This window comes from Pseudopodoces humilis, chromosome 2 (assembly GCF_049639895.1).
Source record: "Pseudopodoces humilis isolate 2021_Gansu_Grassland_sample_001 chromosome 2, ASM4963989v1, whole genome shotgun sequence".
Lineage (NCBI taxonomy): Eukaryota > Metazoa > Chordata > Aves > Passeriformes > Paridae > Pseudopodoces > Pseudopodoces humilis.
This window is the reverse complement of record NC_142201.1, coordinates 4,349,607-4,366,566: the sequence shown is the minus strand read 5'-3', so window position 1 is coordinate 4,366,566 and position 16,960 is coordinate 4,349,607. Positions and strand designations below refer to the sequence as shown.

The window sequence follows — 16,960 nt, the reverse complement described above, 5'->3', positions numbered from 1 at the left end:
CAATGTTCATTGCTCTAGAAGGGAGTTTCTGTACTTTGGCACAGTCTGAACATAGCCATTGGTTTGGGATCCAAAGAGAGCTATCACTCTTTGTCCCCACTGCTGGTAGCTATTGAAGTATTTGTCAGCATGAGATGATGAAATTGCTTTTAAGAAAAGACAGCTGCAAAGGGGACCCAGCAGAGGCATGGGAAGTGACTCTCACTTGAGTTTTGCTGCCTGACCTCAAAGATTCCCCTTCTCTTTGGTGCTTCTCATCACACACTGACACGTAACTTTCTGTCACAGGAAGGGGATTTCTTTCTCCAAACAGAGTAATAGACTGTACACCTAGCTAAGGATCTGCCACTGCCTCTTCCCTCCTGAAAGAGAAATAAAGTGCTCCAGAGCTTGTTTGCATTCCTTTGATCAGAGGACTTACAGTCTCAACTTGGGTGCCGCAGTCGCTCCAGCCCGCCTGCAGCACAACATGGGTGCCATTGCTGGTGCTCACATTGCAGCCAGGCTCCCCCAGGAACAGGGAACTCTCTGGGATGGACTCCTGCTGCAAGAATCTCTTCTGGATGGCAAGGACGATCCTCTCAATTTCACAAAACACACTCACTGCTTCTTTAATGGAAACCTCTCGGGTGGGTTTGACAAGGGGAGCTGGAGATGCTGGAGGAGAAACATCAGGAGTTGCCATGGGATTGGTGGTGAGAGGAGTCAGCACCGTGCTGGAGAACCTGGTGTCCACCAGAGCTTTGTGCTCAGCAGGAGAGAAGTCCAGTGAAGCAGGGGAGGAAACATGAGCTGAAGTTTGCGAAGATGTCACAGGTAAAATTGTGCTGTGCACATTTTTCTTATCCATCACTGTTGGTTTCTTATCCATCACTGTTGCTTTCTGGCTGAAGGGAAGAGCTGAAGAATGCCAAAAATAAAGGTACTGTTGTAATTTACATGTTCAGATTGGTCTCATCAAGCAAAAGCAAACTCTTAGGAGGAAGCTCACAGTTACTGGCAAGAAACCAGCTTCTTTTGTTCTTTTAACCTGCTCTACTTACTGCCAGAGCTGGGTTTTTTTTAGAAAGGAGCCCGTGAGACACATAAAGTGCCCATCAGTAAAGCTGAAGTGCTTTTATTTCCCAGCAGCTGCAATAATTAGTGTGTTACACATGTACATACAGCTTTTGGAGGATCAGTGCTTGCACAATATCCCCCACTGGAAGTTGCTCAACAAGTGCTTGTATGTTTTTGCCTGGAGCTGCAGAAGACTGCCAAGTTCTGTCTGGGGGCATAAACAGGAGTTTGTTAAAAAAAACAGGCCTCATTTGTGACCAGTTTGTACCCAAAAAATGGGACTTTGAGTGCTTTGGAAAACTCATTTTGGAGGATGTGCAGGACAAACCTCATGTGGCAGCCCCATATTGCATGTTTGTCCTGAGACAGGTGAACAAATGTGCCAGTGGCAATCTCTAATGGTTCCAGGAATTAAAAAGGGAAGAACAGGTTCAGATCAATGTGTGTGTCAAACACCCAACATCCTGCACAGGTCTGGGGTTACACCCTGAGTATTCACCCACCACTGACTGAGAGAGAATCAAGACAATAAATTATATTTGCAGGGAAGCACAAACAATGTGTCTCATCGCACAAAACTTCTCTTAAATAATTTTAGTGGCTTAAATATAAAAATACCCCCTATTTCCCAAGCAATACATAAAATCTGTACACACATATAAATCCTTAGGGAACTGCCCAGCTTCCAGAAATGCCCCAAGTGCAAAAGTCACTGATTTACACAATAGAGGAAGGAACATAAAAGTTGGAGCTCTTCCCGAGCTGGATTTCCCAAAAGCTTATTATCACATTATTATCTTAGTTAAGACTGAACAAAGGTTGGTATCAATTGACAAGTCATTGTGACTTCAGTAAAAAATGTTCCTTATCATTGTGGTTACAAAAGCAAACATGAATTACTGAAGAAGCCTAAGAGAATTTAGGAAATGGAAGACCCATCATACAGCAGCTAACAAATGACCTGAAGAAAGAGAGAAGCCAGATGAAAATGTAATTTATAATGCCAGCATTTCCTCCCTGCTGCCATACAAAGGTCAAGCCACCCATCAAGTATTTTCTCTTACTTTCTCTATTACCTCTTCCATCCCCTCTGCTGTTGCTAATGAAAATCACTAAGAATCTTGACAATCCTGTCTAATTTTTGTGGCAAATATGAGAAAGAGAACTGTTAAAAGAACCTTACAGCATTAAATATTAATATAATACACTCCCACTCCTAAAGTGGTAACTGCCCAAGGGGATGCTTTAACCCCAGGGGCCTCCTCAGTTTTTCTCTCTCCCATTTCACAATTCTGAGGAGATGCTGAGTAAATGACCAGCATGAGTGAAGCAGAAGTGTGACTGGTCCAGGTTGCAGTCTATTTGCTGTCTTAATTTTCACCTGGCCAAAATTTTCATTTTTGAGAGAAGAAAACCTACTTTTACTTCTCTTTCTCTTTCCAAAATCTAAGAACCTGAACAAACCAGACCATAGGTGGGACTCAGAAAGCAGCACCAGCCACCTGCTCTATGGGGACCTGTCCCTGAAACAAATCCTTTGTTTTAGCCCAGGTTTGAGGGGGGCAGGTACTCTACAAAGCACTACCACAAGATAGTTCTGCTCCTACTAATTACCAGGATATGTAACTTTCCAGATTTACAGCATTGAGTCTAACAGGCAAAAAAAAATATAAAAAAAAATTATAGAGCAGAGTCTAAACATGTTTCTGAAGTAATTTTGCATGAGATTCTAATTGACAGCTCATAACAGCATTCTTTGGAGAAATGGATTGTGCCAGGGATACAGTATTTGGTATTTTTTCAGAGGTGGCTTGTGAAACAGAATTCAGCTGCTCTTGGTCAGGAGATTAATGTTTTTTGTTACTTACTTTGATTGCATATAAAAGAAAGGAAGTTGTAGAATCAGCCATCATGCTGGGCTTGGCAAAGTGTGGGTTTTCACCTGAGCTCCAGACCCACAGGTCTGATGAGGTGAGGAAAACAACTATTCCCTGTGAAGAAGAACTCGCATCTCCATTTATTTATTGGGATTTCTATTTAATGGAAAAATTATCAGTGCAAAGCAGAGTGTAATGTGATTTTAAATGATTTTAAACAGTGGTAGTAGTTATGGCTGTGCTCAGGGACACATTTCTACTAGTAGCTTATAAATCCCTCAATCCATGACCTCTAAAATCTCCTTACCTTTTTCTCTGTAAAACTGATTCTAGATATTGTCAAAAAGACCAGCTGGTTTTGTCCTTTTGGATCGGTGGTACCTCACCTGCTATGTCATCTGTGGGTGTTCTCAGAAAAACTTACTGGATGGATAAGCAGGAGCAATATAAGGAGAGAAAAAGGCTTTTCATCCAAGTGTTTTACAGATATTTTCACCTCAGAAGACACAGATTAATAATAACTTTTATCATCTGTCTGGTTCTGAAGAATTACTGGGGCACAAGCTGCTCCTCACCATGTATGGAGAGGTTGTTCCTGTCCATGGTGAAGTAGGAGCTGTGTTCCAAGGCTTCACAAAAAGTGGTGATGACATGGTGGACATCCACTTCTTCTGCAAGCAGCAGATTGAAACTTAGCACTGTGCTCCCATTAGTAACACCCGTTACCAGCACTTTAATCAGACCAGCATCCATCTGCTGGAGCACCTCAAGGGGCAGAGATTTATGCACCTGGAATAAAAACAAAATGTGTGTGAGGATAGGCAGATGGAGCAATTACATTTCAGGCTGTGTACACTGCTCAGAAATGAGTGTTGTGCTTCCTGCTCTGGAGGGCAGCAGCAGAAAATTGACCTTTTGCTTTGTAACATTTTCATTCCAGAGCAGCTGAAGGATGTGGTGCATATTTAACCATGAATATTAAACAAGCCAAGCGATTAAGATATCTCATCTGTCATTTGGCACAAGACCTTACCTCTGGCAACAGAAAGGGAGGGAGGAAGCTGCAGGGAAGCTCCCGTGTTCTGCATCTCAAAATGCCTCTGGGGAGAGAAGCAATCCAACAGAAGGAATTGCTGGTGGAAATGAAGGTGCTCCTGACACTCCACACTGCCTCAGAGAGCTATCTCAGCCCAAGAACATTACAACTTGGAGCAGGCAACCTTCAAAATTTGCTTTACAGCTGATTTCTCACCAGAGCCAAGCAAAACCCACCTCTTTCTAAATTCCCAGCCCAAGGTAGTAAGGGGCCAGGTGGGAGCTACACTGTGGCCACCTCCAATTGCTTCTTCCTCTCCCTGATTTCTGCAGGAAATATCTGGAGCAGCAGGGCTGGATTTCAGCCATGAGTTGAAGGCACAGTTTATTGCAGTGTGTAATGCTTGGGAATGCCAGCAGTGATTCCCACCAGGAAGAGCCCAGGGAAGAGGCAAGCGCTGGGAGCCACCGGGAGAAGCAGCCTTGTTTGCCTCACACCCACTCACAGAGCTGGTGCATTTAGTGCTGCATTCTCACAGCTTCTGCACTGCCTTGTGCCCTGCCTGCTGCACATTGCCCAGCCCTGGCTTCCCCTCTGTCTGTTATCCTGCAGCCAGCCCCAGGATTTGCAGGTGCCCTGCAGCTCTCTCCTGAGTCACCAGAGCTGATGTGCTTCTCCTGCTGGGTGCCAGGGCAACGTGGCACAGAGCAAACCCCCTGTGTGCCCCTGGAAACAGCTCCTGTGGGCCTGCAGGTCCCACACAGCAAACCTTGGAGTGCCCCACGGAGCACTCAGGCAGAGCTGGGAGGATGGAGACAGCTGGCTCCCCTCTAAAAACCTGGGCAGAATATAAATTGTCCTTGTCAGATCCCAAATCTCCCATTTCACCAAGACAGGGCCTCTTTGGCTGCTTCTGCTCTCTCTTTCTGCTGTTTCACAAGCAGGTACTGAAAAGCTGGAGGTCAGACCTAAGTTTTAAGCTTTCATAATTTTGTCTAAACTTCTCAACATTAAACACAGACACCTGTGACATCCTCTTAGCCCACCCTGTTCTCATCCTCTTTCCCTATCTGCTAATTTTATTATTTTACTTCTTCTTTTTCACATAATCCCAGAATCACTGAGGTTGGAAGAGATCTCCAAGACCATCAAGTCCAACCTGTGACCAATCCCCACTTTGTCCCCAGCTCAGAGCACAGAGTTACACATCCAGCCCTTCCTTGGGCACCTCCAGGGATGGGCACTGCAAAGCTCCCTGGGCAGCCCCTGCAAAGGCCTGAGCTCCCTTTCTGTGCAGAAATTCCTCCTGGTGTCCAACCTGAGACTCTCCTGGCATAGCTTGAGGAATTTCCTCTTGTCTTGTCCCTTGTTCCCTGTGAGCAGAGCCTGACCCCCACCTGGCTACAGTGTTTGTTTGTTTGTTCCTGTTTTGTTTCTGTAATTATTCCAATTTTCCTCCCAAAGCAGGACCCAGAGCTTGAATAATGTCAGGGCACATTCACAGTATTTGTATTTAGCCACTAGGTGACACTACAAAACCCTTTATCCGAGAGATTCCAGGATTTCCCAACAGGTGCCACACCCTGGGTTATCAAAATAACGCTTGATGAAACAAGGCTAGGAAAAAAAAAGGGGAGGGGGCGAGGGGAACGGAATTTTTTTGAAGGAAATATTCAATATATAATACTCTTGAATATGGGGAGTTCTTACAAGAGAAATTATTTTCAGGTCTGTCATTGTATCTGCAATTTCTGTGGCACACAAAGGAAACCTAAGCAGGGAATGCACTGACAGTCTGGAAACTGGGAATAAGTAAGGAAAAGGTACAGCAATTTGAACAGAATATTGTTTGAAGACTGACTCAGAGAGAGAAAAAACCAAAATCTTTCCCCACTGTCTGTGGTTTGGCTGCACCTTCAGGGAGAAGGTACCGGAGCATAGATGTGCCCAGCCACCAGCACCAGCAGCTTCCAGGATGTGAAGGTGGATAAACTCAACAAAAGGGTGAAATGACACTGGAATAGTGGAAATTCCTTAATCCCTCTTCCTACACTCATTCCACATCCATATAACTCCAACTACAATCATTTAGGTGCAATCAGCTACACACACAGGCTGTGTGCCTTCCAAATGAGGCGGTCACCTTCATAAGGCATTAGCATTTAATACTTTCACACCTTTTGTCACTCAGCTAAGTCTAAGACACCCAAATTCAAAACAAGCTTTCTGCTTGGGAATTTACTGCACCTCAGTGAATGTATTTTCAACTCAAACCTTTTGCTTTCCCAACTGATTTTCTTGAGGACAAGCCATGATATCTTTCTTGGGGTGTTGTAAAGCACAAGCTGAACAAACCCCAAGATTTAAATACTTTTTTAACTTTAGCTATGTTGTTTTTAAGTTGCATTACAAGAAAGGTGGTGGAAGTGGCCTGGACAGTGACAGTGCAGGTTGTCACATCAGGTTTTTCCCTCCTTTTCATTATTTAAAGGATGATATTTCCATTTGCTGTGCTGCCAATTTAACCACATGGCATTTAAGTGCTGGGCCTAAAGAACATTATACACATTAGGTTTTATAAATCCTCTGAATTGTAGATTGTGACTCCAAAGAGGTTTAAAAAAATCTCTGGCAAACTGTATTTAACTGGAACCTGAGAGTGCTTTTAAAGCTCATAAAACTTCCCTCATTTACTTTAAAATAACCATTTCTGGTCCTCATAACCTGAAAGGAAAATATACAGATCTTTCTGGTCTCCTAAATTTTCTTTGGCATCTAGAAATACAGTATTTGTAATATTATTTAGAGCAGTTATGCAATTATACCCATTTACAGTGGCTCAGAGGTGGAAGGAATCAGCACTAACTCATCTTTCCACCTGATCCACAAAACCAGAGTGATGGGAAAAGGAATTAGCTCCTTAAAATCACAAGTGATCATTTTCTGCCCGGAAATTTGAGACCCGGGTAAAACTGACACAAAACTTCATTTTGTTCCTTTATGCAACCATTTTACAATTTTTCTTAAATATATTTGTACCCATGATTTTCTGGACTAAGCTGACTGAATGAAGAAACTACTTTAATTTCAGTCCATTTCCATACTGTGCTGTTCTGAAATAGCCTCGGGCAGAGCGTGGTGCTGAATGAGAGGGAGGTCAGTGGGGAATTGTTCCCTTTTCACTTTGCTAATCACATCACTCTCGTTTTGTCACAGCTTTTCTGATGTGACAGCTTGGGGCCAAAACAGCTCCAGGAAAGCTGTGTTCTGCTAGCAAACCCAGGAAGGTGCAAACCCTTGTGAGCAGTGGGAAACTGATTTGATGTCCAAGAAGGATGAATGGATCACCCTCTCCCCTCCCTGCAGCTGTGTGTGAGCCCAGGCTGGCCTGGCCTGTGCCCGGGTGACAGCTGTGTTCCCGTGGCACCTCTGTCCCCTGGAAGTCTTGGGAGGCCTCGGCAGGATTTGAAAATCCATCAAATTGCCAGTGATGGATTTATCACCACATTTATCAAGGCCTCTGGAGACACGGTGGAGGGGAGATCAGGCAGGCAAGAAAACAGCCCAGTGTAACCAGTGGTTTTCCAGGCATGGGTGTGTTTGAGGGAGCATCAGAAGGAACAAACTTCTGACACATTCACTGCAATATTTGATACTGTCAAAGGCAATACCTGAGAATCCTGAGAAGGTTAAAGGCACAGCAGATATCATGTTGTGCTTTGATATCCTGCACTCTAATTAGAAGTGAGGGCAGAGGTGACTTTTCAAGAAACCACTCCCTTTCCAGATATGGGGCTACAAAATCCAGAGTGATTACAAGAACTGTCATCCTTGAGCTACTGCTGCAAAGGACAATAACAATCATACAGCTAATTAGGATAGGGCTGTTCAGGGCAAGGGTGTCAGAACACTGCATTAGTTCCATTAACTTTCCACCACACCCCTGGGGGAGATCAATAATTCAGTATAACCAGGTATGAGAAGGAGAGGACATGGAGGTACCAGAGAACCCCAAAATCCTGATCTCCCTCTAAAACACAGCTGCACACTTACCCTGCAGCCTCAGGCAGTCAGGGGGAGCCAAACCTTACAAATGTGTCATGGGACACACATGAGTTATTCAGGCTTTGGGGCATAAAGACCATACACAGGGTTTTATTGAGACAGGTAACAAGCCACATCCTTCTTCAACACTTACTTCATCAACAAAGAGCTGTGCAAACGTTTGATATTCCTCACTGCTTGTATTGCTAAAGCCTGGAGAGTATTCCATGTTTGTTATCCAAACTGTGCCACTAAGTTTCTGGAAGGCTGCAAGGTAAGAAAAAAGACAATTTCTATTTGTTTTATGGACTGCACTCCATGGACAGATGCGTCAGTGTCCAGCATTCCTGGCCACGTGCATCAACTCATAGCAGCAGAGGGCCAGCCCTCTGAAACGTAACCCAAACCCCAAAAGTCTAAAAATAAGTCATCCAGCATCTTAGTCTGCCCTGTGTGAGCCCCAGATGATTCTCAAGAAAGGCACTGACCTCCTGTAGGTCCCATATCTGCCAGCTCTGCCTTGGGGATGTGGGAATGTTGCTCTGTTCAGGCACTGGAATTGCTCTCCCAGACTCAGCTGGTTGTCCCACCAGTCCCTCCAGAGGAAAACCAAATCCTCCCTGCAGCCTCAGAGAAAGGCTGGGCAGCTGCCTGAGCTTAGACATCTACACTTTGGACAGCTGGGGTGGGATGAGGTGAACCCCAACAGAGTGCACACATCCCCCCTAGTTCACATCTGCTGAATGACATGAAGGCAGACTCAAACATTTTAGTTTATTTCCTGATTTCTCCGTTTTTCCCAGCATCTCTGGGTTTGGCATTGTTACTACAGACACTGAAGTGATCAGAGATCAGACAAAGGGATTCTCAAGGCATTGTTTGTGCCCCTGGCATCCGTTTAGCAATGACTGCAATCATCCAATGTTGTGACCATTGCCAGCAAATTGCCTTCACTCTGCCCCCAGCTCCCAACAAATCATCACTCCCGGCACAGCAAAACCTAATGTTTCAATGGTTTATATAAATACAGGATAGACTTCACCAAGAACTTCAAGAATTTTATCACCTGGGACAGGATTCAATTTAAAATTCTAAATCAAGTTACCAGTCTTAATTTTCTGGTGTAGCAATCTACTCTCCTCCCTGCACACACCAGACTGCACCTCCACAGGATATCAGGCACCAGGTTCCAGCTCTGAGACTCTCAGACTCCTATATTCCATTTTAATCTGCCATATTAGCTGCTTTCTTTGAAACAGAAGGAATTATAAAGCCCTGCATAAACTCTGTGGACCACTTACATCCAGGTTCTACTCACATTGGGAAAATAATCACTTGAACTAGGACAGGTACTGGAGGAAAAGAAATAGAAATCAGGTCAAGCTTTACAGGGGAGGGGAGAAATGCCTGCTTGAAGCAGGCCACTGGAGGAGGGTTCCTTTATCCCAGCGTCATTCTGATCCCAAAGGAATCCTCACCACCGACAGTCAGATCAAAGGATTTGGGCTTGCATGGCTTTTTTGCCATGGCATGTGAGCACAGCTATTTAGGGGATAAAACACATTCAGTTGTCTCAGAGAGGGGAAAATGTTCTGAACAATTCTCAAATAATAATAATAAAATACCCCCTGGTATTTAAAAGACTAAGAAGAGTTGGCTGAGGTTGAGCCTCCAGGTCAGAGATGAGGCCACAAGGAGGAGCTGCATATGAAATTTCACCAAACATGGGATTTTGCCCTCTGAATTTCTTGCCCTGGGCTAATGAGATGCCAATCTGGTGGTTCTTGCTTTTATTCCTTAGGCATAAGCCCTTCACAAGCTTCTTTCCCTGCAAAAGCACTTGGCTGAATATTTAATTTATCTGGAATATAAACCAAGTTTTTATAAACTGAACTTTTTTTTTGCTTATGATTCTTCAGGGGTTTTTTTTCCAGCTGGGAACAGCCTTTATGGGACTTTTTGTCAGTTAAAATTAGCTATTTTTATACTTTAAAAATAATCTTTGTTTTCATTTAAAAAAAAAAACAAACCAAACATATTTTTCAAGAGGAGAGAAGACAGCAGCTGAACAGGGCATTGGCATAGCTGCCCAAGGCAGGGCAGGATGGCAGGAGGGGACACATGGTGAGCAGCCCTGGGGGGACAAGAGAGGCTGGAGAAGCAGCAGAACTGGCCTTACATGGCTGAAAAAGGCATTTTCCAGGGAGAAAGGAGTGAGGAAGCACCAGAAGTGGGGTTGGATGAGTGGAGACCACCAGGAATGCGAGATCACAGGGGAGGGGGAGATAAAAGAGCAGAGGGAAGTGTGGCTTGGGATCAGACAGATGTGGAGGGCACGAGAGACAGAATAAAAACAAGTAGAATCAAAACTGAAACAGCCAAATAGTGACACACTACAAAAAAAAAAAAAATACCATTTAGTATTGGGCAGAGACAGCAGCATTCCTATCCCAAACAAAACTGTCATTTTAAGACCTGACTCTCTAAAACATGATTCAGCTCCAATCAACAGAAAAATCCCCTAATTAGCTGCAACACATCTGCCCAAACCCAAACAGATGAAACCTTTGCCAGTCTTGTTGCTCTCAATTACAGCTCTTGAGGCAGTGTCTCTCAGGTTTCCAGGCAGCTCCTGCCTCACAGGGGATTTGTGGAGGACTCTGACTAAACATCCTCTGCTGAGAGGAAGGGGAAGGCAGGTCCTTTTCCTCCCCAGCTCCCTAAATTAACTCCATAGCCAGCTGCTGCTGCTGTGTCCTGGTGCCAGAGGCTGCAGGAAAAACAGGGATATGTGGCAAAAGGACAAGCAGCAAATATTGCCATGAGCCACACTCAGTGCACTCTTTTATGTGCTTCCTCCTCTTGGAGCTGAAGAAATGTAACATCAATAAAAGCAACTGCTGAATTGCCAGGAAGAGGAATCGCTTTCACAAGCTGATTTAGCGAAAGAGAAAGTGCCAATTCCTGCAGAAAATATTATTGATATAGAAAAAAAAAATTTGCAGGCACCAAAAAAATAATTTTGACGTTGAAAAACCAGCTCTAGATGCCTTTTTGTGAACTCTGAGCGAGGCTTTGCATCTCCCCCCGGTGAATTCCCACACGTGCAGATCCCGTGGGATGCGTACTCACTGCGGAACGGGCTGGGGGCTGGAGAGGAGCCTGGCAAAGCTGGTGACCCCAAGGCTGCCGTGGGTCCCTCTGACCGAGAGCTGTTCTCCCTGCCCTGCTCTCCATCTGCTCGGAGGGTGGCGATGGCAGCGCTGCCTGTGGCCAGCAGGACGGTGCCAGGGCCACCTCGGGGCACGGCAGCAGCCGTGCGAGCGCTGCTGGCACCTGAGGCTGTTCGGTTTGGGAGCCCCCAAACTGCAGCGAGCTGCTCTGGCCCCGCCGTGCCCCTGGGGCTGTTTGGGACAGCAGCCGTGGCAGCGGAGCTTTGCCGTGACCGACTTGTGGCTCCTGTGCCCACGGGCAGGGCCCTGCTGGCCGTGGGGCTGCTGCCCCCGCTGAAACCCATCTGTGGGGCCAGGCCTTTTTGCCAAGGGGTTGGAGGAGCACTGGTGGGACCTTGGGACGCTCGTTTGTCACCCAGGGCCAGCGCGGCAGGGAGAAGCTTGGCGGTGCTTGACACAGAGCCTGCAGCCGCCATTGTCTCGGTGGTGGCAGCGGGAGCAGGGCCTGCAGGGCTTCCTTCTTCGAGGGCAAAGTCCCTGCTGTTTCTTGTTTCAGAAGCCATGGTTTCAGTGAGAGGATCCACAATCTCACCTGCAACACAGTAAACACGTCCTGAAATGGGGCCTGAAACTGGATGAGGAGGAGCCAGGGCCTGGCCTGAAAATGGCACCGAGGCCTGGTCTGAAAATGGCAGTGAGGCCACTCAACCGCCCATGGCAGCATTATAGAAACAGGTCCTGGATTTTCACAAACACTTTGTAGAACATGTGATTTTTCTGGGGTTGAATCTGGTTTGTGCCAGAAGCAGATTTCATTCTTGGGTCTCCTGTTCTGGTTGGCAAGGCTATGGATCAACTCAATGGGAGGAAACTAGCCACAGACATAGCAAAAGAGGGAAAAGTACTCCTTGCAGTTATCAAGGAGGATCTCAGAGAGATTTCATCTGAATCTATTTATTTATTTATTTATTATATATATATATAAAAATAGATATATATATATATATGTGTATATTTAGAGACAGGTCATATATACCCCTCCAGTCACAGACTGCAAAGGTGCAATTATATGAACAGGTGCTATAAAAGCAGATGTAAAACCCCACGACTTATTCCAATGTTTCATGGCAAAAAAAAAAAAACCTAGTTGCCAGCCTTTTTCTCACCCTCACAGTTTCTTCCAGGTCGGGATGGATTGGTATCCACGGTTGTCTTGCACTTGCACATGTAGGAGCCCATCAAATTGATACACTCTGCAAACACAGAGCAGTCATTCTCAGCTTGGGAAGCACATTCATCCCAGTCTGTGGGACCAAAACAAGAACAAGGGTCAGAGAGCCTCCCTGCTGGCTGCATTTAGCTAGAAATAATCATTAAGTAGTCATTTTTTAATTTACTTATGTGGTCTTCCTTTTTATCATTTACCATCAGCCAAGCTCTGAGTGATGCAGAACGCCATCTCTTTTGTTATTCTCTCGTTCTTGTACTCTGAAAAGTATTCTCTCTGAGTAAAGGCTTTTTAAATAACTGTTTTTAGAGGTAAACACATTTAAAGTGAAAAAATGCTGTAGGTTTGTACTACAGTTATATCAAAATCACTCACTATACCAAGTTCTGTGTACAGCACTTCCAGATATATCAGGTAATTAATAGATGGTACCACTAGCTACCAGTAGATACAACATTAAATAGAGACTTAAACCAAATAATCTTCTGCTTCAAATAAAAAGTAAATGCTAGTAGCTCCCACGGGAAGCACTATTCTGTTCTTAACAGAGGAAGTGCTAAAGGCAAAATCTCTTTTTGTACAATTTTTCTTCTCAAAAGTAATACTGTAAAACTGTGACCCTCTTTCTGGTAGTGTCAGAAAAGACATCCTGATTCATCAATGCATGAAGATGCTCTGAGGGTGTTCCTTATGTCTGATTTCAGCTGCTCTGAATGAGTTAGAGATGCCTTTTCATGCAGTTACAGACCTATGTTACTGCTGAGTCTCTTCTCTTTGGAGGAATTTATATCTGGAGTCTTGTGCTGCCGTTCATACCCTGTTCCAGCAAATCTACAAGGGCTGAGTTAGTCCTTTGGACAGGAATAATTCCAGTGAATCCCAGGTGAGGCTTCTCTGTGTGACTGCCTCTCTGCTCACCTTCACTGCCTCAGGGGCCTGAGAGAGGGAGAGCAGCAAATGAGGCTAAAAACTGGGTCTTGGGACAAATAGATCAGAGGGTAGAAAATTGTTTTGAATAACAAATTAACATAAGTGCTTGTTCTGCAAACCTGCAGATTAATGATGGTGATTATTTCTCTGAAGCAAAGGAATGTCCCATTCCGTGTGCATGCACATACATGCACTCGTCTTTCTGCTTGCTTTTCCTTCCTTCTAGCTAAAATTTCAATTCTTTCTATTTTAATAATTCAATTATTTTTACTTGTCATTTTGGATAATTGCTGTGTCCATGATAGTTTCCATTAGACAATTTCATGTTCCTGTGGCCAGCCTATTATGTTCCAGCCTAAGCCACTTAGAGGGAATGCAGAAGTGTGCAGGATTGACTGAACACCAGAGATGAAATCCTGTTAATTCCTAACTGTGCTATGAAATAATTGTGACCCTTGGTGGCTTCCAACACCATCCGAGAAATGCTAATTGCCAAATCACTTACATTCACTGCCTTCATTGTCTCTGAGGGTTTCCTTTCCCCTCACTTTGCACGGCTTTTTAAGCAAATTCCTTCACCTCTGATGGCCACATTCAATCATGCATCGGGTCAAAACACTGGCACTGACTGCTGCATCACTTGTGCACATCCACACACACACACAGCACTTTTTTCCTCTCTAAACCATCACTTCTCAGCCAAGGTCTGCTCTGAGCTCTTTCTGTACTCCTGGCACCTCTCTGGCCCTTCACATTTGGCACTTCCCTTCACACACCTCAACCAACAGTCCCAGTCCAAAAATGATTAAAAAGCCACCTTTGTGTTCACTCTGATTACCTATTATACACCTGTAAGGGGTACATGCAAAGGGTAAAAATCTGTGAAACTCCTTGCCAAATGATGTTGCAGATGATAAAGATCTACCTGATTTGATGGGGGATAAATAAACCCTAAGAAACCCCTCTGGATTCAGGGATTCCTGGAGCTGAAAACAGTTGTTGGCTAGGAGATTATTAGTGGGAGGTGATGCCTCTCCAGGAATTGGCTCCTGGCTGCTACTGAGACAGTGACATTGTGCTAGAAGGATCTCGTGCCTGATTCAGCACACATCCCTTTCTCTTCTCTTACCATGCCCCACAAACAGATTTTATTGTCTCTATTCATCATGGCGATAAACTTAATAATTTATGGATCTTCGAAGAGATCTGGTCCAGTCCCTTCAGTTGTGCTGTCCCTTCTGACTTCTCATCCCTGCTTTTCACAGTTGAATGGACTTTCACTAAACCAAGCACAAAGCCTGGTGGTGGTCAGGCTGCAGGGAGGATCCAGGGGACAGGATCTGGGTGGGTTTATTGCAAAGGTCATGTCCTGGGGCTCTCCAGGGTCAGGAAGCACAACACCCCATTATATAAATCCTTTCTTCTTGTGTTTCACTCCTTATTTTCCACTTAGGAAACTCAGGTTGAAGAAACTCTTCTTTGGGTAAAGCTGAGAAATAAACCCCTTTTCTCAGCCCCTAAGGAGGAGTGGAGGTGTTGGCTGTGCCCCTGGATGAGTGTGGTGCTACTGGAAGCCACCTGGTTTTGTGCAGCTAAAGTGACTATCCAGAGCTATCACCTTCTTCTTCCTCAGCCTTTTGGTCCCAGGATCAATAACATTTCAAAGTATTTTGGCACACATCAGTCTCAGCTGCTACTGTGATATTTGTAGGCTTTGAGTGCAATTTGTCTCCTGTCTTTTTCCTGTCCTGTTCTCCTTAACCTCCATATGTTCCACAGCTGCAAAGGGAGTTTTTCCTGCTCAGAAAGGCTCAATACAACAAGAGAGAAGAATAACCCATTCTGTTGGCTTTGGCAACTTTTTGAACTCTGCTGTCTCTGCCAGCTGGGAAACCTGAGGACAGAACTCAGTCCTTTGAAGTTAAAAGTGGTGATTACTGAAGATTAAACAAAGGCCTGGTTTAACATAAATTCCATGCACGTTTCTTCCAGTTTCTTCCATCCTATTCACAACAAGGACATTTGGGAATTCCTCTGGCTGGGCTTCTAGAGTGAAGATGTTAGATTTCTTAAACCTTGTCCCAAATACATTCCCCCAGTCTTGGAGCACAAAACTGCCTAGAGGGCTTGTGTATCTAAAGCATACAGATTCCACAGTAATCCTGTCTGCCATTCAGCTGGAGAAAGATATGGCAAACTTCCAGTTGGGGACAGAGAGGAGAGAGAGGAAAATGAACAGGGAAACCAAGGGCTCCACTTGGGTTAAACACAGTGAGGAGAAGCAGTGCCTGCAAGTACCTGGGGACAGCCAGCACTCCTTTGTCTGACACTTCTGGGCTTATGAATAAAACCCCTGAAAGAATTCTCACATGATGGTTTTCTCTTCAGCAAACCACATCCTTTGTTTTTCTATTTTGTGAATAATATTGGTGATTCTGCACGTGATCAAAACACAAATGCTGCTCTCTTCTTTGAAAAATTACCTTTTACTGCAGTGTTTTGCTGATCCACCACAAGCACGGAGCCATTGTGCAGGTAGGAAAGCACTGGGGCAAATGTGGAGGAGTCCACTGGAAACTCGGGATCCTGCACGGTAATTCTGAGCCTCACAATGATGCTTCCTGCTGCCAGGGATACAATTTGCACTTTCAGCTTCCCAGGTTTGTACAAGGCAGAAATGTTGGGTGGAAATGAATTTTCAAGCTGAGCAATGGGAGAGAAGCACTGACAATTAGGGAGCCAACAGGTACCTCTTTAAATATTTATATAAGCACAAGATAGAAGATGCTGTAAAAAGAAATGTTCCAAAGTATTTCATAAATCTTATTTTTCAGTAATTATTTTGGCACAAAGTAATGTGAGTGTCCTTGCAACCTTGCTGAGAAGGACTTGGGGGTGCTGGTGGATGAGAGGCTGGACATGCCCTGGCTGAGTGCACTGGGACCCAGAAACCCTCTGTGTGCTGGGCTTCACCAAAATCAGTGTGGGCAGCAGAAGAGGGGGGAATTCTGCCCCTTCAGGTGAGACCCCACCTGCAGCACTTCCCCAGCCCTGGGGCCCAGCACAGGGAGCACCTGGAGCTGCTGGAGAGAGCCCAGAGGAGGCTCCAGGATCAGAGCAGCTCTGCTCTTAGGAAAGGCTGAGAGAATTGGGATTGTTCAGCCTGGAAAGCAGAAGGCTCTGGGGAGACTTAATTGTGACCTTCCAGTACCTGAAGGGAACTGACTGGAAAGATGAGGCAAGAGTATTTACAAGGGCCTGGAGTGACAGGACAAGGGGGAATGGCTTCAGACTGATAAAGTTAGATTCAATATTAGGGAAAACTTCTTCATTGTGAGGGTGGTGAAGCCCTGGCACAGGCTGCCCAGAAAAGCTGTGGATGTCCCATCCCTGGAAGTACCCAAGGCAAGGTTGGACAAGGCTCTGAGCAATTTGGTCTGGTGGAAGGTGTTGCCCATGGCAGGGGTTTGGAACTGGATGATCTTCAAGGCCTCTTCCAACCCAAACAATTCTGGGATTATATAATTCTATGATACCTTTGTAAACTGAATCCATCTGACCATTGGTCTTACAAATCAAGTTCTAAATTTTGGCTCAAGGGAGCAGAATTCCC

General features: G+C 45.0%; 1 protein-coding gene across 1 annotated transcript in view; it reads right to left on the bottom strand.

Moving 5' to 3' along the window:
• The window catches only part of UMODL1 (uromodulin like 1), a 52,763-nt gene that overhangs the window by 12,301 nt on the left and 23,502 nt on the right, over positions 1–16,960 (bottom strand). The window contains exons 12-16 of the mRNA XM_088068294.1: positions 15,831–16,050; positions 12,356–12,493; positions 11,149–11,781; positions 3,512–3,607; positions 422–900 (exon numbers count right to left, since the gene is read on the bottom strand). Of these exons, the coding sequence (XP_087924420.1) occupies positions 422–900; positions 3,512–3,607; positions 11,149–11,781; positions 12,356–12,493; positions 15,831–16,050 (1,566 nt within the window). The remainder of the gene's footprint in view (positions 1–421; positions 901–3,511; positions 3,608–11,148; positions 11,782–12,355; positions 12,494–15,830; positions 16,051–16,960) is intronic.